This window comes from Biomphalaria glabrata, chromosome 14 (genome assembly GCF_947242115.1).
Source record: "Biomphalaria glabrata chromosome 14, xgBioGlab47.1, whole genome shotgun sequence".
NCBI lineage: Eukaryota > Metazoa > Mollusca > Gastropoda > Planorbidae > Biomphalaria > Biomphalaria glabrata.
In genome coordinates, this window is record NC_074724.1 from 24828667 (window position 1) to 24856028 (window position 27362).

Consider the following 27362-nt stretch of genomic DNA (forward strand, 5'->3'; position numbering starts at 1 on the left):
ATGCTGGTCTAAACAAGAAATAGAAGAGTTTCACACTCTGATAAGAATTGAGGGAACTTATACATTGCAGATGTTACTTCAATAGAAAATATGACTACATCCTATGCTGATTCAGGAAATCCATTCCATGCTCTAATGGTATTGGAACTGATAAACTGAAATACACTTAAGAAAAGGAACAAGTAAGCTAACCAAAATAGCCTGCCAGGATTTAAACAATGAAATAGTATTTTTTATCTCTACTTATAGCTCAAATTAAATTAAATTACATATTCATACCTACCAGCAAAGAACTTGAAGTAAGGTATGAGTCAGAGTTGACTGTGTTTGGCAGAGGGCCTTCAAAAGGGTAAATAGAAGTAATAGGCTTGTCTTTTGATCTGTCATCAGGAAATTCACTGTCAGGTCTGAACCAACTCAATTCAGCCTTATTGTTAGCACTTGCCTGACATGTAAGATTAGCTCTGTGTCCACCCCAACCCCAGAACTCTGTCTGTTTGAAATCAGTGTTAAAGTGGGGTTTGTCTGTTGAACAAAAAAGTTTATCATAGGGTGGTTATTGTTTTGTTTTTTTAACTGAGCTTTTCAGCACAGGAACTTCTCAAAATGACATTTTAAAACAAATTATAATTTAAACATACAGAATTACAATCGAAAATAAATAAATAATGAAATCAACAAATTAATCATTTTTCTTTGAGGCCTAGTGTTCTATGGGGTAAATGGTGTAAACTTCATCTCTTGGCAATAATTGACAAGAGTGTCATGTGGTCAGCATTAGGACCATGGAACTAACAGCAATTTCAAATTTTCTCACACACCTTGCACTGTTAATAAACAAAATTATTGAGGCCTAAAAAAAATGCTTATATTTTAAAACATTTATTTTAAAGAAAATCAGCAAAATAACAAAAAAGAATGTAAGATCTTGTGTTAAAAAAACTTAGTAGACTGAGCTGGTTTTGAAAGCACCTCCTGTCTATTACTAACAAAATAAAAAGGTATGTTAAAAGTCTATGTTTTTGTTTATGTACTTGCTATGCTTTATAAACTTTCTATGTAGGTCTACATACAGAAATAAGAAATCTATTATAGTAGAAAAAGAAACATTAAAACTGGAAAATATACATTAAATTGGAATTTTATAATATAATACAAATATATAACACAGTAAACTTACACTGTACTCCTAATTTGGCAGTTTTAGAGACTGATCCTACACTGTTAAAAGCTGTGCACTGATAAGTGCCAGCATTTTCAGGGACTACTTTTGAAAACAACAAAGTTTTGGACTGTGTCTTGATTATGGCATTAGGCAAGTTGTCCATATCTCCTTTAATTTCTTGAGGTTGAATGTCCTGTAAAATAAAACGAAAGCCAAAATAAGAACCAACAGCCAGTGAAAGAGCAAAATGTAAGTGAAAAAATTTGTCAGCCATTTTGACATTTTGCAACATCCAGCGCAGACATAACCATTTTCTGTGGGTGGTTTCTTTCCAACATCTATGTCTGTCCTTGGCAGTAGATTTCATTTTGATCTCAAATGTGCACCCCACAGTCAATGTAATAAATCTCCATCTGTCTTGTTTGGAAGACACCTGCTGCCAGGTGCTCTCTTTTATGTCAGTCAAAGCAAACTGACACATAAGCTGGTCTCTAAAGCATTTTCAGGGGGCACCTCTGTTATGCCGACCATCTTTCAGCTACCTTTGACATCCATCTACACTGTCCATAGCAGCATTCTCAACAACATCCTTTGTAGTGTAGTCTTGCCATTGTATGCCCATGATGAAGCACAGACACCTTTGATGAAAGTGTTCAAGAAGTTTTATTTGCTTTCTGAATAATACCCATGTCTCAGATCCATATAGAAGTGTTGAGAGAACTACTGGAAGATATATATTTTTGTAGACAGGCAGAGCAGTTTATTCCACCACACTCTGATTGGAGGTGTCCAAAAGAGTTGCTTACCTAAGCCAAACAGTTTAAACTTCTCTTGAAAGGGATGCATCATTGGATACTGTGCTTCCCAGATGATATGTAAACTGGTCTACCCCATTGAGGAGGTGTTCATTCACAGTGATATTTGAAGCTGTGAAGATTTTATTGGGTGATTTCTGAAACACGAATTCTTTATTTTTTTTATTTTTAGAATAATTGTTAAACTAAAAGAAGCAGCAGCTTACACAAATTGGTTAATGGCAAGATGAAGCTTGTGTTCAGTGTGAGCAAGTAGGGCGCAATCAACATGGAAAAGCTCTGTGGTGACCATCTCTTTTGTTTTAGTATGGGACAGTAGGCGCTAAAGGTTGAACACACTGCTGTCTTAGCGGAAAGTATTGTAGATGCCTTCATGCAGTCACAGATAGCTAACATTTCATTTCGCCATTTTCTGTGGGGAAGTGATCAGGTCGCCATTGTGTCTAATTTGGCTTTTTTAGTCCAACATGAAGCTGCTTCCTTATAGATAGGAATCTTGGAAGGCATCTTGGACAAAATCCTCCATAAACTATCATGACTCCCTGTGTCAAAAGCCTAAGTAAGATCCACAAAAGCAGGGCATAGGTCCAGGTGCTGCTCCCTTTGTTGCATGATTATGTCAGATGTACTTCTACCAGCTCTAAAGCCACATTGGTCATTAGGACTCATGCAAAGCTCTTTCCTGCTACTAACTGAAGAGTAATGCTGAAGAGTTGGCATCAATCTGACTAAAATGTTTTATAGAGCTTCAATCGTTGATCTTTAGAAGACCATGAGACATGCACTTGTAATAAACTCACTGGGAAAGCAATCTCACCTTGGCCTGAGAGCCAGTTGAAAGAGGTTCCAACTTCTTCCATTCTATGTCTGGCATGGGATCACCCTCAGCGACACATTTTAACTTGGCTTCAGTATTCTCAAAGGCATTTGGGACATCATTTATGTCAGTAATAACTGGAGGGACTGAAAATGGAAAGAAAAACAAAATGTAGGCAATTGTTTTGATTTTCTATTATTGGAGTTGTATCCCTTATTGCAACCCAAGCTATCTTTAAAACTTTCAATTAGATTCATTAGTTGAGAATAAAATAACAGCACAGGCTGTTGAATAAGTCCAGTGGCATAGCTAGGGTGTGGGAGAAATTGAAAATCCCCCACCCCCATAGGGGCCCCCAAATGAGTGTTCAAAATTGTTTTTTACATTAAATATTGCGCAAATGATAGCAAATTCCTATCTACGCCTACTAAATAAGTCTCATTTTATGTCTTTACATTATTCCTGCTGCTCATACAGACCTAAATTACTGAAAAGTTTGAATACTTTTAAATAAATTGAATTGTTGTTTTTTTTAACAAAATATAGTGTTGCTTCATGATATTAAAGCTGTTTGGTGTCTTCAATCTATATTAAATTTATTAAGTTTTGGTAGAATAATTATACAACAATCTTATGTATTATTATAAAGAACTGAACCATTTTTCTATTTTCTAAATTTACTAGATTATACAAGTATATATCAAACAAAAAGGTTCATGTGAAATCCTAAAAAAAAAATGTAAACTAATTGTTAAATGTTTTAATTATCAAAAAAAAAATAAAAATAAATAAGTAAAAGCAAACCCTAAATTAAAATATATTTCCAGAATTTCTTACTTAGAACATCCAGAGTGTTGGACTTTGTGTCACTTCCACCTTTATTGCTGGCCACACACCTGTAGGTGGCCTCATCTTCTCTTTGGACATCGGTTAGTGTTAGGATTCCATTGGCTTTATTCACTTTGTCTTCACTGACTGGCACCTCTCCCTTATCTCGATCACTCTGTTATGGGAATAAGTTTAAGACTAATTAACATGCACTTCTAGGAATAAGTTTAAGCCTCTAATTAACATGCACTTCTAGGAATAAGTTTAAGTCTCTAATTAACATGCACTTATAGGAATAAGTTTAAGTCTCTAATTAACATGCACTTCTAGGAATAAGTTTAAGCCTCTAATTAACATGCACTTATAGGAATAAGTTTAAGCCTCTAATTAACATGCACTTATAGGAATAAGTTTAAGTCTCTAATTAACATGCACGACTGAAATACATTATCAACAACACTATTTTACTAGACTTCTAATAGACATATTCTACACAAAATAATTGACATTACATTTTATTTCTTTTTCTAGTTTTAAATAAATTTAATATATTTTTTTGTCACAATTTTTTACAATTATTCTATTATTACAGCTTTTTTGGGCCACAATTTTTAAGCTCAAATGACTCGAAACAAAATTATTGAATGTATGTGTATCATGGTACAGGAAATACTGGTATGTCTTTCAATGTAAATTATGGTTTTGTGATTTCAAAATTCCGCTTCCATTTAAATCTTCTGCTGCAAGGCCTCTCTTAATGGTTTAAATCTTGTTTTTTTCTACTGTTATCTCTCTCCTCTAGAATATAATAGTTTAGATTAACACCTGTGTAGGATGTAAGAATTTTTTTAAGGAATGCTTGTAACCGAATAGATAAGGTGCATTTATCCAAAAGTATTACAAATAATCAATATATCATACAGGCTTTTTTTTAATACATGACTTTTTTTTGGTGAGGGTAGGGAGGTTAAAAAATAAAGATTATTTCATAGTAGGGGTGAGGTGGCTGAGTGGTTAAGCGTTTGGCATCTGAACCCAGAGGTCCTGGGTTCAAATCTCATTAAAACCTTGGATTTCGAATTTCAGGATTTTTAGGTCACCTGAGTCCACCCAGCTCTAATGAGTACCCCAGCTCTAATGAGTACCTGACTAAAGTTGGAGAAAGTAAAGGCAGTTGGACGTTGTGCCACATCTTCTCATTAACCGTTGGAAAAAAAAAAAAAAGAATACTTAACATCATCCCTATAATAGATTGCAAGGTCTGAAAGGGGAACTTGACTTATAACTAAGGAACAGCTAGGAAATAACAATAAAATCATACTTTGAAGAAAGTGTATTCAGGATTAGGTCGACCATCAGCTAAGCATTTGATTACAACAGTGTCACCAACTTTAGGGTTTGGTGGATCAAACGTTGGAAGCAAGCTGATCACCGGTGGTTCTGAATAAGAAGAAAAGTTGTAAGAAATTAATATCTTATGCAGAAAAAAATATTTAACAGAAATTTTTTTGTTTTTAATCCAAACTAAAATTGAGATTTAAATTTTAATGACATAAAATATTTGAAAGAAGTGTCTAAATAAAAAAAAAATTTAAAAAAATATATATGTAAAAATAATTGGGAAAAAAATAAAAAGGGGGGGGGGGGTTTTCAAGGAGAAATTAAATTAACTCTCTCTCTCTGCACTACAGTGTGCTCATGGGTCCTTTCCCTCAGAAAAACAATTCTTTCTTTCTTTCTGAATTGTTTGTATTACCCAGAATGCAATGTTTAACTCTTTCACTCCTAAGCGACGATAATAGGGTCGATTTTTTTTTAGTAAAAGCCGATTAAGCGACGATATTGGCGTCGGTGCAGTTAAACATCTTTGTTTCGTTCCTATTCTTAGTTAATAATTTTAAATGCTTATATTCTAAATCTTTTATATTCTAAATCTAAGTGATTTCTGCTTGCAGAAGAGTTCAATGTTTACTTCCTTCAACATGGTTTTAATATTATAGAGCGTTTTGAAAGTGGTCTTTTTGTGTGTGTGTTAAAATGGAAATGGAGCTTGACCCATCTAGAGGTCGATCAACTAAAATTTGTAGATCTAAATTATATTCAGATCAACAAGTAAAAGAACTTGATTCAGATGACTGATTTTGTTTGATCTGATCATAGTTATACTGATGTTCTAGAGTCAGTGTTAGATCTAGATTCTAGACCTGAATCTGATAGTTCATCAGCTGATGAACCTGCAACGCCCCCTCCTAAAACTAGACATCGATATCTAGGCCTGTTTCATCAAGTTTGAAAAATGCAGAGATGGGTACTAAAACAGAAAGCAATTTTAGATTTATTCCTTCCAGTAAAATAGTAAATCTAGATCTACTTCAGCCAATGTAGTATATACAGGTGTCAATATGAGCTTACTCAATTCTGAGTCAACTGAACTTGACTGTTTTTTTACTCTACTAGATTCCGCAATTGTTGATAATCTTGATAATGTAATAAACAGTTATGCAGACTACATAATAAAAATAAACACTCCAGCACGCAGGACATCCATATTTACAAAATGGAAACCAGTCTCTTAACTATGAAATTTATACATTTCTGGCCATGACTACAATGATGGGATTAGACTTGTCGTTAGGTGCTGCACATCCATATGGATTGTTTTAAACACCAAAGTTAAAGCATGGAAGTTGTTTTTTATTCAGGCAAACATTATGTAAATAGAAATGAATCACTTTTATTTGAAATAGATCATGTACAGTGTAATTATTTTCTTAATGGAACTTAATGTTGCAAGTTTTTGTTTTTTTTCTGATAAATTTTCAATGGTGGTGACCTTGGATAATGTGCTCCAGTTTTGTACTCCATGAGTTTTTATTGTTTGAGTGCCAGTTCTAGTTCATGAAAATATGAATAAGGATTATAAAACAGTAGCATTTAATTCAGTTTGGAATAGAAATGATCTTCTTATGTGACTTAGATTAAATATTTTGTCATCCATTGGTGAGTTTTCAGATTTTCATTTTTACTTTTCATAAAGCAAAAAACAAATCACTTCAATTTATACACTTGATTTAGTAATATCTAACAAGAACATTCATTTTCCTTTAATTCAATATCAAAAACATTATTCTATGATTGTAAATAAAAAAGTTATACCATTTTAATTAGAACATGTTAGTGCACTACAATTGGATTAAATTAATAATTCTGTCAGAACGAGGAAAATAATTACGGAGAGAAAGAGTTAAAGCAGCTACTTTAAGTTTCTTTCCACTGAATGTAATTGGGATAACTGTCTCCAGCTTTCATTTTTATGTTGTTTTTTTATGTGTTAAATATTCTGTTAAAACTTAAAACTTTTTAATTTAAATTTAATTAATTTATTAATTTTTTAATTTTAAAAAGTTAAAAATTCTGTTACAACTACATTAAGTATCTAGATTTAGATCTATGTGACTAAGAATTAATATTCTGCCCAATTTCAGTGAGTTTTTATTTTCACAATCTAAAAACAAAAGTATGAATTTCCCTTTAATTCTATACCAAATGTAACATTTGCTGAAAGCAACCAAAAAGAAAGTTGTCCAAGTTTAATCACACTATGGTAGTATTTTACCAATGGGAAAAGTGAACCATCTTGTCAGAACATTTTCAGACAAAATTTTAAAAAATCTACTTCAATGATTCTGTTCACAAAACAAATATTTGGGTTTTATAACAATAAAACAGAAGTAAAAACTGATGAACTTACTGACAACTTCATAGTTAATGAGAAAATCTTCAAGGTGCCCAGTGCTCAAAACATAAACATAGCAGTTGTAAGTTTGTGCATCCTCAATGGTTAGTTTTTTAATGGTCAGTCTATTGGGAGATATCACATACTTGTCACCTGAAAAAAAAAGTTGTTTTTTTTTTTAGTTTTAGTACCTAGCTTTACTAAGAAACTACTGTCACCTGAAGGTAACAAAAGTTATAATCGTCAATGTATTAATTATCAATGTTACATCTCTTGAAGTGTGCATCATCAAAAATGCATCATTGGTAATGTTTGTTGCACTGTTGTTAGAGGACACTGGAGTGAGACTTTGGAACTTCTTGGTTTTTAGTATTCAACTTGTCTTTTGAGTTTGTTTTTTCCCCTTGTTAATAGTTTCCATATTCATGATTCTTGTGCAAAATGTGAATGCAAGAGTGTGTATCCTTTATTTTTAGAAGGGAAGCTAGCTGGCCCTAGTGTTGCTGCCATTCCAATGATCTGATGGGTGTGGTGGGTCAGTGTTGTGGCTGACTATATAGACCGGAGAGTGACTTTATTTGGACAGCGACTAGTTCTGAAACCACAAGGTGCAGCTTGGTTCATTACAGTTGTTGTTGATATCATCTGTATTTATTGAGCCACATTGTATCACCAGTATATTTATTCCATGTCACCAATGTTTGTATCATTTAATTACTATTCCATTCATACAATGTAACATTCATCATATTAAATAAAATGTACATCATCAAATTATTCATTTATTTCTTATTCACTTGTTACTTTATAAGAATGTCAGGGGCTCTGGCAAACAGGCCAAGCCCTTAAAAATCAACCCTGACAGTTGGTATTATTTTTGGAGTTTTGTGTTACTGCTTTTTTCCCCTTCTGGTTAGAATAGTTGAGCCTGAATCTCTGGCAAACATATAGATCTCTAGCTCTTTCTTCATGATCAAAGATGAGCACAATCTCATTTCCTGTGAACTGGCTATGAAGTCCAATCTTTGAAAGTGATTCTTTGCTAATGACTTTTTTTAGACACTCAAGGTGGAAGGGAGTTTAGTTTTTTGATGTGGCAGAGATATAAGGTCTAACACTCAGAAGCATACGAAAGTGAGAAAAGGAATACAGCACTGTAAATGCAGAGTCCACTCTGTGATCATCCTTGCTCTTCAAGTCCACTCTGTGATCATCCTTGCTCTTCAAGTCCACTCTGTGATCATCCTTGCTCTTCAAGTCCACTCTGTGATCATCCTTGCTCTTCAAGTCCACTCTGTGATCATCCTTGCTCTTCAAGTCCACTCTGTGATCATCCTTGCTCTTCAAGTCCACTCTGTGATCATCCTTGCTCTTCAAGTCCACTCTGTGATCATCCTTGCTCTTCAAGTCCACTCTGTGATCATCCTTGCTCTTCAAGTCCACTCTGTGATCATCCTTGCTCTTCAAGTCCACTCTGTGATCATCCTTGCTCTTCAAGTCCACTAAAGACATCCATGACACATGCAATATGGAAGTCTACCTCAACATTTCGGTTGGCATTTACTGATATATGATACTTCCCAAGTAGACAAACTTTGACCTTTGCTAGTTTCTGGTCATCTATGAGTTATGTCAGGTTTCATGATTGCTTTATTAGAAGAGTCTGAAGATTATAAAGACAAAATTATTGCAAGATTTGTTGAATATACTCTTCATTTGAGGCATTTTGGGTGAAGACTTCTGCAAATTACTGATCTCTGTTGCAGTTGTTCTTGACTAATGTCTTTACATTTAATAAACCTACGTAAGGTTTTTGTATGTTTACCACAACGCTTTCTTCAATGAAGGCATCTTTTAGCATGGCAGTGAACATTATGCTGCACAGTGTTGGAACCCTGCATTACACCACTTGTAACAAACATTTATGGCTGTACTGCTAAAAATAACTTACTGTTAGGTATATCAGAGCCATTGAGAAACTTCCAGGTCAGTGTTGGCACAGGCTTACCCACAACATCACACTCTACAGCTCCATCTTGGTCAATTATACCAAACTGGTCTGGTTTAGACAGAACCTTCACAGGAACTGGAAAATATATTTTAAAATGTCATTAATGTTTCATTAGTTTAGCCCAAAAGGGTATAGTGGTTACGCAGGTGCTGGCACAATTACAATTGACGGATTTAAAACGTATTATTTTGTTGTTGTTTTTTTTGGTTTTAGTTAAATCATTTAAAAAAATTTATTGGTACTGATCTAGTTTGATGTAAATTGTTAAAAAATTGAAATATTTTAAAATGTCATTAATGTTTCATTATTCTAGCCCAAAAGGGTTATAGTGGTTGTCGCAGTTATCTATGTAACTGTATAGTAGAATTAGTTCTCTAATTGATAGTGCGGCGTTGATCACTATATTGATGACGTCATTACATTATTAATATTTTCTGTGTAGACTAGAGGACTGAGCTTTTGTTGCTTGTCACAACTTCTAGTGACGTAAATTTAGTGTGTGTGTGATTTGCGTCATTTATCGTCTAGTACAGTCTCTCCATTGTTTTGTACGTTGGTACAGATAGACGTGTTTTGAGAGCTCTGGAATTTCTCCTTGGTTTTTGTTATTGGATAGCCTTAGCATTTGCCTTGGACATTTTCTTGTTGGATTATCTTGACCCCTGTTTAGGGTGAGTTTTATTTTTTATTGTATAGTTTTTCTATTTGAATTCGTTCGTATTTGTAAGTCTATAATTAGACTAGATATAGATGATTAGAAGAATCCTTTCTTTTATCTTCTATAGGGTTTTAGCGTCAAGACTAAGTTTTAGTCGTAGTCTCAGTTGAAGACTCTATTTCAAGTATTAGTGTCAAGTCTATATGTTAGACTCTGTGTCAAGTCTCAGTGTCAAGACTTGTTTATTCAGTCTCAGTTCTATATTGAGAGTACAACTTTAGGTCTACAGTCTACAGGACTGAGGTCTTTCTCTCAGTTGGTCGTCTGGTGTGCACGTTGATTTGTACATGAGTCTGAGGTTCAAGATTCCAGACTGCGGGTTGCAGTGGTCAGACCTGATGGTGTAGTGTCAACTATGAACTTCTACTTTTTGGAATTGTCGTCAGTGGACAGTACCTGATCTAGAGGCTAGATCTACATATATTACCAGTTGTTGTTTTTGAGATTGAAGGACTATGTGATCCATTGAACTACTTATTATAGTTAAGGTAATATACTATGTGTTTCATAATTATATGAATGTTCTATATCTAAGGAGACTAACTGGATCATTGTAGATTACATATTATTACATATTGATATTTCATACTATTATTATCAGTCATCATGAATCAGTCATTTGTAAATATATCACAAGAATAAATTTTATTGTTATTTACATCATACACTTAGTTTATTAGTTTATCTACAACTATATGTGTATGATGTGCTTGTCAGGCTGAACTTGAGCCAAAATATTATAAGTTCAGAAAATAATAACAATAATACAAATTGAAATAATATTTAATATTAATAAATATTTGCATTGGAAATATATAATAATAATTTGATAAATACAAGAATACAAGAACCTGACAAGTATTTTGGGGGCTCGTCTAAACTGTTAAAGGAGTTATTTGAGGGATTATCTCAGTCATAATTTGTTATATTATTGACAGTTGAATATTTGCTAAATAAATTTCTGTACTTGTAAGAGTATATTTTCAGATTCTAGACACTTGTTTGTGTCACATTACTATTCATAACGGTACTATGTGATTGTACCTTATTACTCAGGAAAGGCATCGTATACATTTTTTGTGTGAGACTTTATTGGTGCCAGTGTATCATATTGTTATTGCTAACATTGTATCTTATATATAATATTTTTTTTTAAATTTATACTAATAAGATATAATTTTGTTACATGCTAAACTGATTGGTGGACCTAAATTGGAGCTGTGATCTGTTTGTTGGGATTCTCAAGTTGTCCTGGTGTATCTGGCTGTACCTTGTCATCAATGCTCTATTTTCCTGGTGCTGAGGCAGATTCTATCTTCGCAGGAGAAAGCACAGCTAAGTGTATTTTTTTTGGTTGCTAATAGTATATCTTGTGCTCTAATTAGTTTTTCCGATTTGACCTGTTAAACTTATATTGTTTGGAAATTCTAAGGATGGAGACTAGGTTTTCTATAAATTCACAATTTATAGCGGATGGGCAGGCGTTGGGTTTTACAGGAGCTGACTTGCAGAACTATGTGAAAGAACAGAAGGAAGAATATGTCAAGGCAGAACAAGCAAGATTGGATAGGGAGGAACGGCTCAAGAAGGAACAAAGGGCGGAGGAGCATGAACGATGGAAAGAAAGGGAAGTAGTGGAAGCTAAAAAGAGGCAGGAAGAATTGGAATTGGCTAGACTTCAGGAGAAAATTGTGGAGAAGGAGTTGCAGAAAGAAAGTAAATCTGAAAACAAAGAAGGAGAACCTAAGATCCAGGATAAACATAGACATATAATTGATAAGTTGGACAAGAGTTTTCAGAATATGAAGGAAGATGAGGATTTGATTGGTTTCTTGACTCTATTTGAGGCGGTGGCAACAAGATGTTGTATTGATAAGAAAAGTTGGGCTATGTTGTTATCGTACAAATTGACGTCGAAACTCAAGAATTTTATGCTGCAAGATGATCTGTTTAAGAAGGAAAATTATGATGAAGTAAAGGTTATGCTAATGAGGCAGGCTGATATAAATGGAGAAACGTGTAGGAAGAAATTTCACCAAATTAGACCTAAAGAAAATGATTTCAGGGGATATGTAGCCGATTTGAAAAGGGCACTAGACAATTGGATGAAGATGGCGGAGGTAAAGGAGACCATAGAAGGCATGAAAAATATGATTGTGACAGACAGATTATTAGAGAGTGTTTCAGGGGAAGTGTATCGTCAACTTATCTTAAATAAAAGTGATAATGTAGAAGACATGCTACAAGTAATTGAAAGTTTTAAGACTGCAAGTTCAACAAAATCATTATGTAAAGAGGAAAATGTGTATGTAATGGGAGCTGCTGAAGCCACAAGTCAGAATTATGCTAGTGACAGGAAAGTCATAACTTGTTTTAGGTGCGGAAAAGTAGGTCACAGGTCAACGGAATGTTATGTGGGTGGAGCCGGAGTGAAACCAAAGCAGGTGACATATAATAAGGATGGACCAAGACATGTGTCAGGCACAAGGAATGTGTCATATGGAACTTACAGGAGGCAGTTTGATACTAGAGGAAGGAGAATGGATGGAGGGAATTGGAGAGGAGCTTACAATGATGTGAACCATGGTGGAGGAAATAACAGAAGGAATTATTCAGGTTTTGATTATACTAAGGAGAAAAACACAGACAAGTCAAAGAAAGTGCAAAACACAGGTACGCAGAGATGACTAAATTGTTCACGTAAAATTCAAAGTTGTTGTCATTCTAATCTGGCTGATGAAATAGAATATTTTACTCCATGTAGAAAAGAAACTATGTCTATTGTTGATCAGAAATTGAGGAAAAAGTCTGTAGGGAAATTACGTTTTGAAGAAGGATTATTAAATAATAAAATAGTGTCTATATTGCGTGATTCAGGATCTAGTGTTATTGGGGTAAGAAGTTCTTTAATTGAATGCAAAGACAAAATTCCAGGTAGCTACAAATTAAAATTGATTGATGGTACTATTAAGGAATATCCACTGGCATGTGTTGACATCAATTCAGACTATATCACAGGGAAATATATTGTAGCTTGTTTTGAAAATCCAGTAGCTGATCTAATAATAGGGAATGTACAAGATGAACAACATAATGAACATATTGGTGCTGCTGTTACAAGAGCAATGAAACAAAAAGAGAATGAGGCTGATATTATGAAACATTCAGAAGTTATTCAAGATTGTTATAAGTTATTTGGATCATGTGAAGATTTCTTGAGAGAACAAGTGAGTGATCCTACATTACAAGAATTATGGAATCGACAGAAGGAGAAGAGTGTGGATAATAAGACAAATGGAAGTGTTCGATTCAAGGTATTCGATAGATTATTGTATCGTGTATTCAAAGGTCAATTAGGTCAGGAAGAGAAACAACTCGTGGTTCCAGTGTCAAAAAGGGAAGTAATTTTGAAAACAGCACATGAAAGTATATTTGCAGGTCATTTGTCAGTTAGGAAAACAAAGTCAAGAATATACCAATATTTCTTTTGGCAAGGAGTTGATAAAGATGTTAAAGACTTTATTAGGAGTTGTGATATTTGTCAACGGTGTAGAATGCCACGAAGATGTGACAGAGTTGAACTTGGAAATATGAATATAGTAACAACACCATTTTACAAAGTGGCAATAGATATTGTTGGTCCGTTGGAGGTTACCGAGAACAAGAACAGATTTATTTTAACACTGGTTGACATTGCTACGAGATGGCCAGAGGCAATACCTTTAAGAAATATTACTACAGAAACTGTGATTGAGGCATTAAACACAATCTTCAGTAGAATTGGTATACCGCACGAGGTACTAATTGATAACGGAAGTCAGTTCACTGCGGATTTATACAAGGAAGTGTGTAACTTCTACAATATTAAAATAGTGCACTCAACTATTTTTCACCCTTCGTCGAATGGGATGAATGAACGTTTCAATTCTTCATTGAAAAGTTTTCTAAGGAAGGTTACACAAGAGAGTCCAAAGGATTGGGATAGAAAGGTTAGCGCTGCACTTTTTGCTTATAGAGAGGTCCCAAATGAAACTACAGGAATATCGCCATTTCAAATGGTATATGGAAGACAGATGAGAGGACCATTGGCTATTCTGAAACAAGTATTTGTAAACAAAGAGGAGGAAGATGAATACAGGAATGTTTACTCATACTTAATGGATTTGAAGGAGAGGTTATTTCATGTGACATCAATTGCCAACAGAAATAGTGAGGTTAAAAAGCAAAAGTACAAAATTCAGTATGATAGATACTCTACATTGCGCAAGATTGATGAAGGTGATTGTGTATTGATACTTAAACCTCAAAGAGAAAACAAATTATCTGTATATTGGCAAGGACCATTTAAAGTTATAAGGAAGGTATCAAGATTCAATTTTCTGGTAAAGAAGGGAGATAAGTTGAAACTTTACCATATCAATAGATTGATGAAATATCATAGCAGAAGTAAAGATGATACAAGTGAAACTGTTATTAATATTGAACATGAGAACAGTATTTTGTCTGCTAATATGGTGTCTGTTGTGGATGATGAGGAGGAATTTGATGAAGACTTGACAAATGAAGATATTTTACCAAGCATTCCGACATTAGAAATCAACAATAAGAAGCAGACGAATGAAGACATTTTATCACAATTGAAGGTCAACCCAGATTTAAACTGTAATCAGAGATGTGAAATAATGAAGGTGCTGGATGAATTCAAAGATATCATATCAGACATACCGGGTAAAGCAGATGTGGAAGAATTTAGGATTAAGTTGTTGGACACTAAGCCTATAGCATTAAAGCCATATACGGTACCAATAAATATGAAGGAGAAATTAAAAGAGGAAATTGATAGTATGTTGAAGTTGGGTATCATAGGACCCACAGATTCATCATATGCCGCTCCTGTTGTGGTTATTAAGAAACGTGATGGTACACTACGTCCATGCATTGACTACCGTAAGTTAAACAGTGTTACACAAATACCAGCTGAATTAATACCAGATCAAGAAGAGCTATTCAATAAACTCTACAGGGCTAAGTATTTTACTTTAGTTGATTTAACTAAAGGGTATTGGCAAATACCTATAAGTGAAGAATGTAAGGAGTACACAGCTTTTAGAGTTCTGGGGGAACACTACATGTTTCATTACTTACCATTTGGTTTAAGTGGTGCCCCTAAACATTTTAATAGAGTTTTAAAGAGTATTTTAAGAGATATTGAGAATGTATTGTTTTATTTTGATGACATCTGTATATTTAGCGAAAGTTGGGAGACTCATGTTTGAGATGTACAGAATGTTTTCGGTGTATTGAAAAGTCATGGATTTACTCTAAAACCATCTAAATTAGAGGTTGGCTTTACTAACATTAAATTTCTGGGACATAATGTAGGTCGGGGAGAAGTGAAACCAGATAGTAAAAATGTTCAGAAGATCCTGGAGTTTAAACCACCCAGTACCAAGAAGGAAGTAAGGTCATTAATTGGGTTGGTTAACTATTACTCTAAATTTATACCTTGTTATTCAGACTTGGTGTTTCCATTCACAGAGTTATTGAAGAAAGGGAAATCTGTGAGAATTGATTGGAGTAATGAGTGTATTGTGGCGCTGAGAAGAATACAAACTTATTTGTGTGATTATCCTATTCTAAGATTGCCTGATCCTTCTCTTCCATTCTTTTTGCAGACAGATGCATCAGATAAAGGCATTTCAGGTATATTAAGTCAGATGAGAGATGGTGTGTTACATCCAGTGAAGTTTGTCAGTCGCAAGTTGTTGCCACGTGAACAGAAATACTCTATCCTTGAGCGGGAAGGACTGGCCATTGTATGGTCGATCAAAAAGCTAGATCGTTATTTGGCAGGAGTGAAGTTTCATCTCCAGACCGATAACAAGGCATTGTCATTCATAGCAAATAGTAATTATTGTAACAAAAGAATAACTAGATGGTGTTTAGCACTTCAGGATTATTGTTTTGATTCTGTCCATTTGAAGGGAGAATTAAATGTTTTTGCTGATGTATGCTCAAGACTTGTATAAATTTTTTGATTCATTTGAGCAATCATGTACTTATGTTATATTAATTTTGATATTGATTAAATTTGATAATGTAACTATGTAACATGCAAACAGTTGTAACTTTAACTGTACAATTTTGAGACAAACATTATTTTGTCTATTGAAGTGTATAATGAAGATTTTTTATTGTTGAGGTATTCATTGATGATTATTGGTTGTTGAGGATTTCTCAGTTGTTTTTTCTCAGTGAGAGTTTGAGGTCTCTTCTTGTAATTCTTGGAAACGTATTTGCAGTATTGGTCTTGGTGAAGTTGATTTTCTGGAGAATTTTCTTGCAGTTTTTATGATAACTGGAATTTTTTTCAAAATTGCCAGTTCGTTGAGGAGGGGGAATGTCGCAGTTATCTATGTAACTGTATAGTAGAATTAGTTCTCTAATTGATAGTGCGGCGTTGATCACTATATTGATGACGTCATTACATTATTAATATTTTCTGTGTAGACTAGAGGACTGAGCTTTTGTTGCTTGTCACAACTTCTAGTGACGTAAATTTAGTGTGTGTGTGATTTGCGTCATTTATCGTCTAGTACAGTCTCTCCATTGTTTTGTACGTTGGTACAGATAGACGTGTTTTGAGAGCTCTGGAATTTCTCCTTGGTTTTTGTTATTGGATAGCCTTAGCATTTGCCTTGGACATTTTCTTGTTGGATTATCTTGACCCCTGTTTAGGGTGAGTTTTATTTTTCATTGTATAGTTTTTCTATTTGAATTCGTTCGTATTTGTAAGTCTATAATTAGACTAGATATAGATGATTAGAAGAATCCTTTCTTTTATCTTCTATAGGGTTTTAGCGTCAAGACTAAGTTTTAGTCGTAGTCTCAGTTGAAGACTCTATTTCAAGTATTAGTGTCAAGTCTATATGTTAGACTCTGTGTCAAGTCTCAGTGTCAAGACTTGTTTATTCAGTCTCAGTTCTATATTGAGAGTACAACTTTAGGTCTACAGTCTACAGGACTGAGGTCTTTCTCTCAGTTGGTCGTCTGGTGTGCACGTTGATTTGTACATGAGTCTGAGGTTCAAGATTCCAGACTGCGGGTTGCAGTGGTCAGACCTGATGGTGTAGTGTCAACTATGAACTTCTACTTTTTGGAATTGTCGTCAGTGGACAGTACCTGATCTAGAGGCTAGATCTACATATATTACCAGTTGTTGTTTTTGAGATTGAAGGACTATGTGATCCATTGAACTACTTATTATAGTTAAGGTAATATACTATGTGTTTCATAATTATATGAATGTTCTATATCTAAGGAGACTAACTGGATCATTGTAGATTACATATTATTACATATTGATATTTCATACTATTATTATCAGTCATCATGAATCAGTCATTTGTAAATATATCACAAGAATAAATTTTATTGTTATTTACATCATACACTTAGTTTATTAGTTTATCTACAACTATATGTGTATGATGTGCTTGTCAGGCTGAACTTGAGCCAAAATATTATAAGTTCAGAAAATAATAACAATAATACAAATTGAAATAATATTTAATATTAATAAATATTTGCATTGGAAATATATAATAATAATTTGATAAATACAAGAATACAAGAACCTGACAGTGGTTACGCAGGTGCTAGCACAATTACTATTAATGGATTTAAAAAGTGTTATTTTGTTGTTTGTTTTTGGTTTTAGTTAAATCATTTTAAAAAATTGATCTAGTTTGCTAATTAATTGTTAACTCTCATTTAAGTAATCCTATCTTGCTAAAATCGTATTTATTTTAATGAAATATTATTGAAAAGCTCATTTGATCAACTATACTAGGATATCAATACTCTCAGTATGTGTAGACTGCGGTGCAATTCTCTAATACACAATTATTTTCTTCTTAAGCATAATCTTAATAAGCATAAAAAAAGGTCAATGAAAAGTAATGTTTGTTTTTTTTTGTTTTTTTTTAAATGCTGGTGTACAATTAAGCAGGTTCTGCTGTATTTGTTGGGGATGATGTTGCTAATAAAAAAGAACATTCTTTCAAGCTGGATTTCAAAATCTTTATTATCTGAATAAAATTTAGAAGAAAGTCACACTTACTGGACACTTCAAGATTTATTGTCCTCTCATCTGACTTATCTCCCTTTGAACCTCGACATTTGTACACTCCAGCATCAGTTTCTTGAACATCACCTATCCGAAGTCTCAGAAAGTTTCCAGAAGTTTCTATTTTCACTCTGCAATCAAAGCAAAAAACTTATAAATATTTGAAGAAGAATTCAGCAAAAGTGGCTGCACTACCCTTTGGACATAGAATGGATGGACTTAAATAGTTAGCAGGTCTGGATACTGTTCAGGCTATGCATAATTTATAAAACTGTTGAGTTGGTCAAGGAATTCTATAAAGCAGATGAACACATGGATGAAGTTGTCATTTTTGTAGATCTCAAATAGCTCCCTTCACCCCCAGTTGAATCATAGCATACTATCATCTTTCAAAGAGACAGACCAACTCGCAAGTCTTCTTTATTTTATTTTTTCCTTTACAAAAAGAAAAACAAAGCACCTTAAGGCATTTTCTTTGCACAGACTGAATGTTCAGAAATTTCTCTCCATCAGACAAAACAAATCTTGCATTACTCAAAAGGTAATGTTATAAATTACAGACATTCCTTCAAATGAGGATATAATTATGTCCTGTGCAAATTCATCATAAGTAGTGAGATCTTCCTGTTAAACTTAAGATACAGTTTTCAATTTGTAAATCTAGTTCACAGTGGACCTTCATGTGTAAGTGGATGTCCTATGGAAGATTTTCTTTGTGTTTCTGGGATTTCTACAATGCTACATTTTTACTTGTCTATGGTCATTTTGAATATGTGAAGCCTTAGCCGCATTCATTGATTGTTAGTGTACTCATATCAAATGAGATGTCTGCAATAGGGATCTCAGGACTAAAGACATTAATGAAAGTATGAGAGAGGAATTTGAACAAAACTTGAGACAGACTATGTGAGCTGGTACGACCATTCCAGAGAGCATAAGGAATGAGGCAGCCTTAGATAAGAGAAAGAAGAAGAAAGCTAACTTATCCAATAGACTTAAACTTGAGCAATGTTTGCAGCTCCAGAATTAGCTTGTTTAGTCAAAGGCTGACAGCAGATTCAAGGAGAACAAAACAAAAGAATTTACCTGAGTACATTCATTGAACTACAAGACAGAGGAAACCATATATCTTAAGAACTTAACAGGTTGATAGATTTTGTTACAATGGAAGTGGTTGGTTAATATGTCTTGCAGAAGTTATTCTGATGAACAAAATTCCAAAAAATATAGGAGAATCTCGTCATGGTGAGGAAATAACAGAATTACTCTTTATGAAATAAAACAGTTTAATTCCTTAAATAGAGATTATGAAAAGATTTAGCACACACTATGGACACAGAATATAAATGAATTTTAATAATAATAATAATTATCGCTTTTATATAGCGACACAGAATATAAATGAATTTAAATAATATATTAACAAAAGTAGAATTAATATGAAGCTTAAAACTTGCTGACTGACCTCGCATCTTCACTCTAAAATTAGTTTCTCCAACATACACAAAGAAAGCAGATTTTTCTATTGGAAAGATACCTGCTTATTTGTAAATTCCTTAGTTATTTTTAGTACTGCTGGAAAACTAGTGTTATTTCTCAAAATGTAAAGATGATTTTTATCGTTTATACAATTAAAATGAGCTTGACATATGTAAATATTTAATTAGGGCCTCAGTTTGAAAATAAATATTTAATAACACTAAGTTGAAAGGTTTCTGTCATTAATAACCAGGAAAATCAATATATGGCATCATACATACGTGTGTTGGTACATAACATTTATATGTCGTTACTTTAAAGGGTTTTTTATTAATAAGTATACCATTTAATATAATTAGTGTGGGTTCATATGAAAATTAATCCACTTGTTTATCTGCCGGGGGGGGGGGAGGAAAGAATATAGCCACCATTGATGATGAGCACAGGTCTATATGGTTTGGGGGGGACACCAATGATGAACAGAAGTCAATATAGTTGGGGGTTCACAATGATGAGCACAAGTCAATATGGTTGGGGGGCACCAATGATGAACACAAGTCAATATGGTTGGGGGGCACCAATGATGAGCACAAGTCAATATGGTTGGGGGGCACCAATGATTAACACAAGTCAATAAAGTTGGGGGTTCACAATGATGAGCACAAGTCAATATGGTTGGGGGGCACAAGTCAATATGGTTGGGGGGCACCAATGATGAGCACAAGTCAATATGGTTGGGGGGCACCAATGATGAGCACAAGTCAATATGGTTGGGGGGCACCAATGATGAGCACAAGTCAATATGGTTGGGGGGCACCAATGATGAGCACAAGTCAATATGGTTGGGGGGCACCAATGATGAGCACAAGTCAATATGGTTGGGGGGCACCAATGATGAGCACAAGTCAATATGGTTGGGGGGCACCAATGATGAGCACAAGTCAATATGGTTGGGGGGCACCAATGATGAGCACAAGTCAATATGGTTGGGGGGCACCAATGATGAGCACAAGTCAATATGGTTGGGGGGCACCAATGATGAGCACAAGTTAATATGGTTGGGGGGGCACCAATGATGAGCACAAGTCAATATGGTTGGGGGGCACCAATGATGAGCACAAGTCAATATGGTTTACCTTCCAGTAGTAGAAGTTATCTTAGCGTCCTGAAAGAACCACTCCAGATCTCCCGGTGGTACAGAAGAACAAGTTAACCCTTTGCCCTCGTTCAGGTTAGCATTAAGTACAGAAACGACTGGCATGATCTGAACCTTGAAGTCTGTAGGATCTTGGCCTGAAATGTAAGAAAATACCATTAACATGTCTGGCCTGACCTTGAAGTCTGTTGCATCTTGAAGAGAAAATGACGAGTAAATATGAAATGCTCTCTATTTGGTATAGTGTTATAAGCCTGCCTTAGACACCACCATCCAAGTCACTACACAATGTGCTGCTCTAGCTCTTGCACTGTGACAGAATGTGCTGCTCTAGCTCTTGCAATGTGACAGAATGTGCTGCTCTAGCTCTTGCACTGTGACAGAATGTGCTGCTCTAGCTCTTGCACTGTGACAGAATGTGCTGCTCTAGCTCTTGCACTGTGACAGAATGTGCTGCTCTAGCTCTTGCACTGTGACAGAATGCATTGAGAATGAATGCTGACTTGACAGACACTTCGGAGTTCAGCCCAAGTCTAGGGAAGAAGCTGTGTTTAAGGCAGTGTTATTACTATGTGTGTGTTATGTCCTCTTTGAGTTGCCTTCTTTAAATATATTATAATAGATTTAAAAAATGGGTACACAGCGTGTTCAATGTGAATGAGGCTATGGGAATCGCTGATTTAGATCCATCGTTAAAAATGATCTAAAACATTAACATCCACGTCCTCAGTACATCCCCTCCCCTCTCTCTCAATCACCATCTCTTACTGCCGGAGTTTGCATGGGCAGTATCGCGCATCAAAAATTAGGGATGACGAATGCCAGAAGAGGGAGAGTAGGAAAAAGGGGGGGGGACTGTAATCGATATCGCCCGACTGCAAGGAAACTATAAACTTTCAGACCTTTAGAACAAACATCAGTAGACTTGTCAGAACAGAGAGAGATCGAGCCTGGGCGAGAAGGTAATCGATTTCCACTGGGATACACATTGGTGTTTCTTTGCGGTGAACAGTGAAACATTCCAACACACAAATTATATCAAAATGGGGAGAAAACCATGGGAGGGGGGGTAGAAAGACTTCCAACGATTCCAACGTAAAAGTAACATTTCTGACATAATACACACACACACAGGGGGAAAACAAGATTTTTTTTAAGTGGTGGTGGTGGTTACAGGGGCTACCCTTCAAAGACACCAATACGCCAGGGGATGATGTGAATAAACAAAATTGGCATCACGGCTACAAATATTGATGCAGACGCCATTCACATTACCCTCCCCCCCCCCACCTCTTTTCATTTGTTTTTTTAAAGCAAAAACGAAGACAAAAGATAGTAAGAACAAAAGGTGAAGGCCATTCAGTTGTTTTGTTGTTGTTTTTTTTTTTGTTATATTATAAACAAATATTTGGTTCAAAACGTCATGAACATTCAAAATGTTTTCTTGAGAAAATTGTTTTACAAGTTCACCGGATTGAAAAAAAAATTAAAAAAAAAGCTAGTGGGCGTTACACCGATTTGTTTCCATTGTCTTGAATCATTTTTAGAAACGCAAGAGCCAGCATTTAATGTGTATGGGAACAAGTGGTTCCCAGGTCAAGACTTGCTCTGGCGACGCACTGTCTGAGTCACACATTCATGTTTTTAATTATTACAGCCGATTGTTAGAAAACGGAAATACAGATCAAAATGTAGGATGATAATCTTCGCGCACGCACAGACACACCTCCATGACTCCATGAGTAGGCTAGCATAAAGGGTAGACAATTAATAAGTAGTAAAGGTGAATAGATCCATTGAAGAGGAGTATAGGCTCAGATGCCAACTGGTGATTCTAGCTCACCAGACCCCCGCACAACTTGCCGCATCACTCACTCCGATGGCTACCTGGTGCAATGCCATTAGTGACACAAGATCATTAATTGACAGTTGCGGGATTCAATAAGGGAGGGGGAGGAGAGAGTGTGTGTCAGACGTCAGGTAAATGAGGACACTTTGGGTCGTGGAGACTGGCTGTGTGTGAAAACGTGGGGGCTTTTTTTTAGAGAGAGGGGGGGGGGGTTAAAGTGTGAGAACAAGGGAGTTAATCAATTGGAGACCAGAAATATCAATAACATACGGTTGACTCATCAGGATTATCCCCCTTGTATACTCGCCTGGAAGATTACTCACTGAGGCTCATTTATTGGCCCGACTAAATATGTTACTGTTGCTATGTTCATAGAACTATTCGTTGGCGACGTTCCTGGACCGAACGCTCAGTTATTTTCAGATGGGCGGCCAAGAGCTCGCAACAGTACATTCGAATATATCAATAGCGTTCAATTTTTATTTTTTGTATTGAGATGTAGATCTAAGTTTGATGTAATAGATCTACAATCTCATTAATGGATTGCTTCACCTAAAGTCGATTTGAATCCACAATTCTATAAAACACAAAGACAGAATGAAAGTGGACTACATTAAACACGAGTCTTCTGTTCGTTCTTAAAGTGCTATATACTTAGTAACACCACCTCGTCAAATCCCATGTACCGGTGTAGGCACAGCTCTCACACAAGTCTTCAACTTATAATCTACAATTCTACATACATTTAAAGTAGTAAACTGTCACTTCCGGTATGATAATTGATTTGTGCAGTGGGGAAGTAAAAAAAAAAAAAGGGGGGGGTGTGACATAAACATGGTCATCATTTTTCAAATCTTTTTGAAATAATGCTTCACAAGTCAATATATTTTTGTAACGACCAATCTTGATAGTATGAGCTCGTGTGTACAGATTGAAGTCTCATCAGACATAGCCAGTGAGTAGCAGTTGGTTGAAATAAAAGTGGGAAGGACGGACAGAGTAGTCCGAACTATTGGTGGTGGTGTTGATGCAGCACCAACGTTTGTTCAAGAAATCCGTGCTTTAAGTCACGCTAATGATTAAGACTTAGAAGATCGATACGACAAAACCGATCACCAGAACAAAAATAGCTTTCTGACATCACATTAGTCTCACAGACACAATCGATGACATATATATATATATATATATATATATATATATATATATATATATATATATATATATATATATATATATATAAAGATAGTTCGAGCTACTGATATATATATCAATAGTCTTGTATGTAGCAATAATTGGATTAAGTTATGTAACTATGTATGCATAGATGGGCTTGACTGGAAGTATATGTATTTATGTAGGCTTGCTCTTAGGCTTAGCCCTCTATGGAGTACTGCACAGCACAGAACCATCATGTCTACAAATAGATTGCAGGTGTTGGAATACGAATGAATACATGAGGCTTGCTAAAAATGTCATGAAACATTGGCCGAGGGTATAAATATATATTTGGAGTAAGTGCTAAAAACAAACATACTGATGTCATCAAAACAGAATCTAATTTTTTTTTCATATTTCACTGACCCGCGAAGGTTAGTGTACAAAAGATCAATGGTGAATTGTTTAAATATACTATTGCAAGACAGTCTTATGTGTTTGTATAAAATGTCAATTGTTTCGCAAGAACAAATACTTTTTATGTTTGGTTCTGTTATTATTCAACACGCCCAAGCCTCGTCGTTTCATTTCTTCCTGTTCTGATAACTCAGTGACGAGAGAGGCGGCATGTCAGACAGAGGTGTGATGCCGTAGGTAATTGCTATGTCACCGCCTCGAACATTATTTGTAACCTCTACATCCGCCGAGCGTGCTGCCGAGGGCTGGTCTCCAAGTAAACTGCAGATTTGTGCATATTAGGTCGCATGTCAAGACAGTCTGGTAGGGATGTGTAACTTTACATTATTTTAGACGCATGGTCAGTGGCGTAGCTGACATGGGGAGTCAACTGCAGATTTGTGCATATTAGGTCGCATGTCAAGACAGTCTGGTAGGGATGTGTAACTTTACATTGTTATTTTAGACGGCAGGCCAGTGGCGTAGCTGACATGGGGAATCCAATATACGGGAAATGTACATTAAATCACTCAGATTGTAAAAAGAAATAGGGTCTGAGTAACATGGTAAATGCATACATGCATACAGGAACCTCTGGGTCACAGACAATATGTATACGAATAATGGCATTTTTCAGTGAGATACTTGAAACATGTGTTGACTACATTATGCTTGGGGTTGAGGATTCAGTACTAGAAGAGTAGGACTTAGGATTCAGTACTAGAAGAGTAGGACTTAGGATTCAGTACTAGAAGAGTAGGACTTAGGATTCAGTACTAGAAGAGTAGGACTTAGGATTCAGTACTAGAAGAGTAGGACTTAGAATTCAGTACTAGAAGAGTAGGACTTAGGATTCAGTACTAGAAGAGTAGGACTTAGGATTCAGTACTAGAAGAGTAGGACTTAGGATTCAGTACTAAAAGAGTAGGACTTAGGATTCAGTACTACAAGAGTAGGACCTAGCCTTTATATTTGCTTCTACTCACAATTAGTATGTAACGGGACATGATAACGACATTCTTTTGATTAAGTTGTACCCTCAATTAACAGAATGCTATAACCTTTTTTTTCTTATGACGTATTATCGTACACATTCCAATGCAGTTTCCGTCTTTGCAATACCAAAGTCCAGAATGGCTGAATACATGGACCAGAGACTGACAAGATTTTGTTTTGAGTTCTGCTCGAATGGTGAAATGTAATCTTCCTAAAAGTACTTGAAGAAGAGACGTACTATCGATTTTTTTTTACACGTGACAAGCGGGGGGAAATGAACAAAAAAAATGGCGAAGAAGCCGGTAAGGACTTTTTGGAAAGAGCGGGAGGGCGGCTGACCAGAACAGATGTTTGTTAAGGGAAATTTGATAGCATTCACGCCCTGTTTTACTTCTCGCCCACTGAGCTCACCGCTCCGCCATAAAGATAGTTCGAGCTACTGTTGAAGTCTGCTGTACGTGTTTGTACCGGTGCAGGTTGCGTGAGAATGCCTCTCGGAGCTTGGAGTTCTATCCCCATGGCCTGGATGTTTTGACATTATTCTTTCCCCCTCTTGACGTCGCCTCCTGTGTTCTCCAAGGCGTCGGCTGGTATTGATTCTCGCCTGGCTGAAGCCAGAGCTCTATCTGTCCCCTGAGCCGTTCGATGCTGTGGGCGCAGCGTACAGTAACAAAGCTGGGCAAATTAGCGCACACGCTCTTGCGAAATGCGCGTACGCAATGGTGTGCGGCGTTCTTTTTTTTTCCCTTTCTCCCCATCTAGCATTGCATTGACCTGTTCTCTCTCTCTCTATCTCTCTAACAAATATTATTACTTTTAATTCTTGAGTAAATTTAATAACAAGTATAGATTCATCTCTAGGCATGGAAGCTTTAAAGTGCTTACCTACCCGTCTCCAAGGCAACATAAACAAAATGCTTTAAGTGTCCTTCTCCCGCATACACAAAAACAAAGCAAACAAACACACTCACACACCTATATATATATTTATTTATTTATTTATTTATTTAAAGTGTATAATATTCGCACAGCAAAAATCATTGCAGTTCTAAGAAAGATTTATTAACGTTTGCAAAAGGCCATCCACGCCCCATAAGACCCGAATTGTGTGTGTGGGAGGGGGGGGGGCATCCATTGTAGTTTACATTCCAGTGCAACAGTTTCCACTGCATGACAACGTGTGGCCACCCTCAGCTTTGTCCTCGGTCCGGGATGTTTGCTAAACAAAGATGGAAACTTGTTGTGTGTGCAGCCAGTTCTCTGGCAGTCGGAAAGTGTCACTAGTACAATCTGAAGGTATAACGCATCACTAATGTTCTTACAGTCTTGGGGATACTGCTGCTATGTCAGTTACTACAGTGGGAGGGGGGGGGAGCGGCTGGGTAGAGGCTGCAAGCTGATTAGGTCAAACGAAAAAAACAAAAGAGGCTGCAAATGAAGACTGCGTATTTTTGTGGTAAGAGGATTAGGAATGCTTTAAGCAATGACAATGTAATGAATTATCGAGTTCTAGTGATTTCCATTTCCTTTACAAATATAACTTGTTTTGTTTTTCTTTAGAACAGTCCCCCCCCCCCCCCCCCGCACTAGCGATGGTTTTCTTTATGTTCATTTCTGGACCCCGGCACCAGCTCGACGGGCTATTGGTGCATATTGATGATGCGTCTTCATTCAGTATTTGGAAAGAGCACCATGGAACAGTCACGCTCTGATACACAAAGCATCCAATACACGACCACAAAGAAATGAGCTCCTCGTTTGTTTTGAAAGTCACACAAAAAAAAAACAAGACACACTTTCAAATCTCTCCAATCAAAAAGACGCACTTCTTGAACGCCTGTCTGATATCTCGATCTCAATCGATGCACTTGACTATGCACCAGACACGCATGGTCTAGGCAACACTATCAACTTGTGCAGAACTTTTCTATCGGCTTTGGCAAATTTCAAGGAGGTTGTTGACGCAGAGTCATTAACGCGGCATCTTTATCGCATCTCCTGTCTTGGGCCAACAAGGATAGATACGCATATTGATTGCTATGGTAACCAT

The 27362-nt window shown here is 35.8% G+C and overlaps 2 protein-coding genes across 9 annotated transcripts in view; one reads left to right on the plus strand and one right to left on the minus strand.

Annotated features, from left to right (window-relative positions):
- The window catches only part of LOC106055189 (neural cell adhesion molecule 1-like), a 128970-nt gene that overhangs the window by 31959 nt on the left and 69649 nt on the right, over window positions 1–27362 (minus strand). For all 8 annotated transcript variants that reach the window (XM_056010086.1, XM_056010089.1, XM_056010087.1 and 5 more), the window contains exons 2-10: window positions 20834–20990; window positions 18213–18349; window positions 9313–9447; window positions 7377–7514; window positions 4947–5065; window positions 3635–3800; window positions 2798–2943; window positions 1181–1358; window positions 284–525 (exon numbers count right to left, since the gene is read on the minus strand). In XM_056010086.1, coding sequence (XP_055866061.1) covers window positions 284–525; window positions 1181–1358; window positions 2798–2943; window positions 3635–3800; window positions 4947–5065; window positions 7377–7514; window positions 9313–9447; window positions 18213–18349; window positions 20834–20990 — 1418 coding nt within the window. The remainder of the gene's footprint in view (window positions 1–283; window positions 526–1180; window positions 1359–2797; window positions 2944–3634; window positions 3801–4946; window positions 5066–7376; window positions 7515–9312; window positions 9448–18212; window positions 18350–20833; window positions 20991–27362) is intronic.
- LOC129922788 (MAP7 domain-containing protein 2-like) lies at window positions 11524–15903 on the plus strand. The gene is made up of 2 exons (XM_056010095.1): window positions 11524–12763; window positions 15766–15903. The coding sequence occupies exons 1-2, from the start codon at window positions 11524–11526 to the stop codon at window positions 15780–15782; spliced, it is 1257 nt and encodes a 418-aa protein (XP_055866070.1). The 3' UTR covers window positions 15783–15903.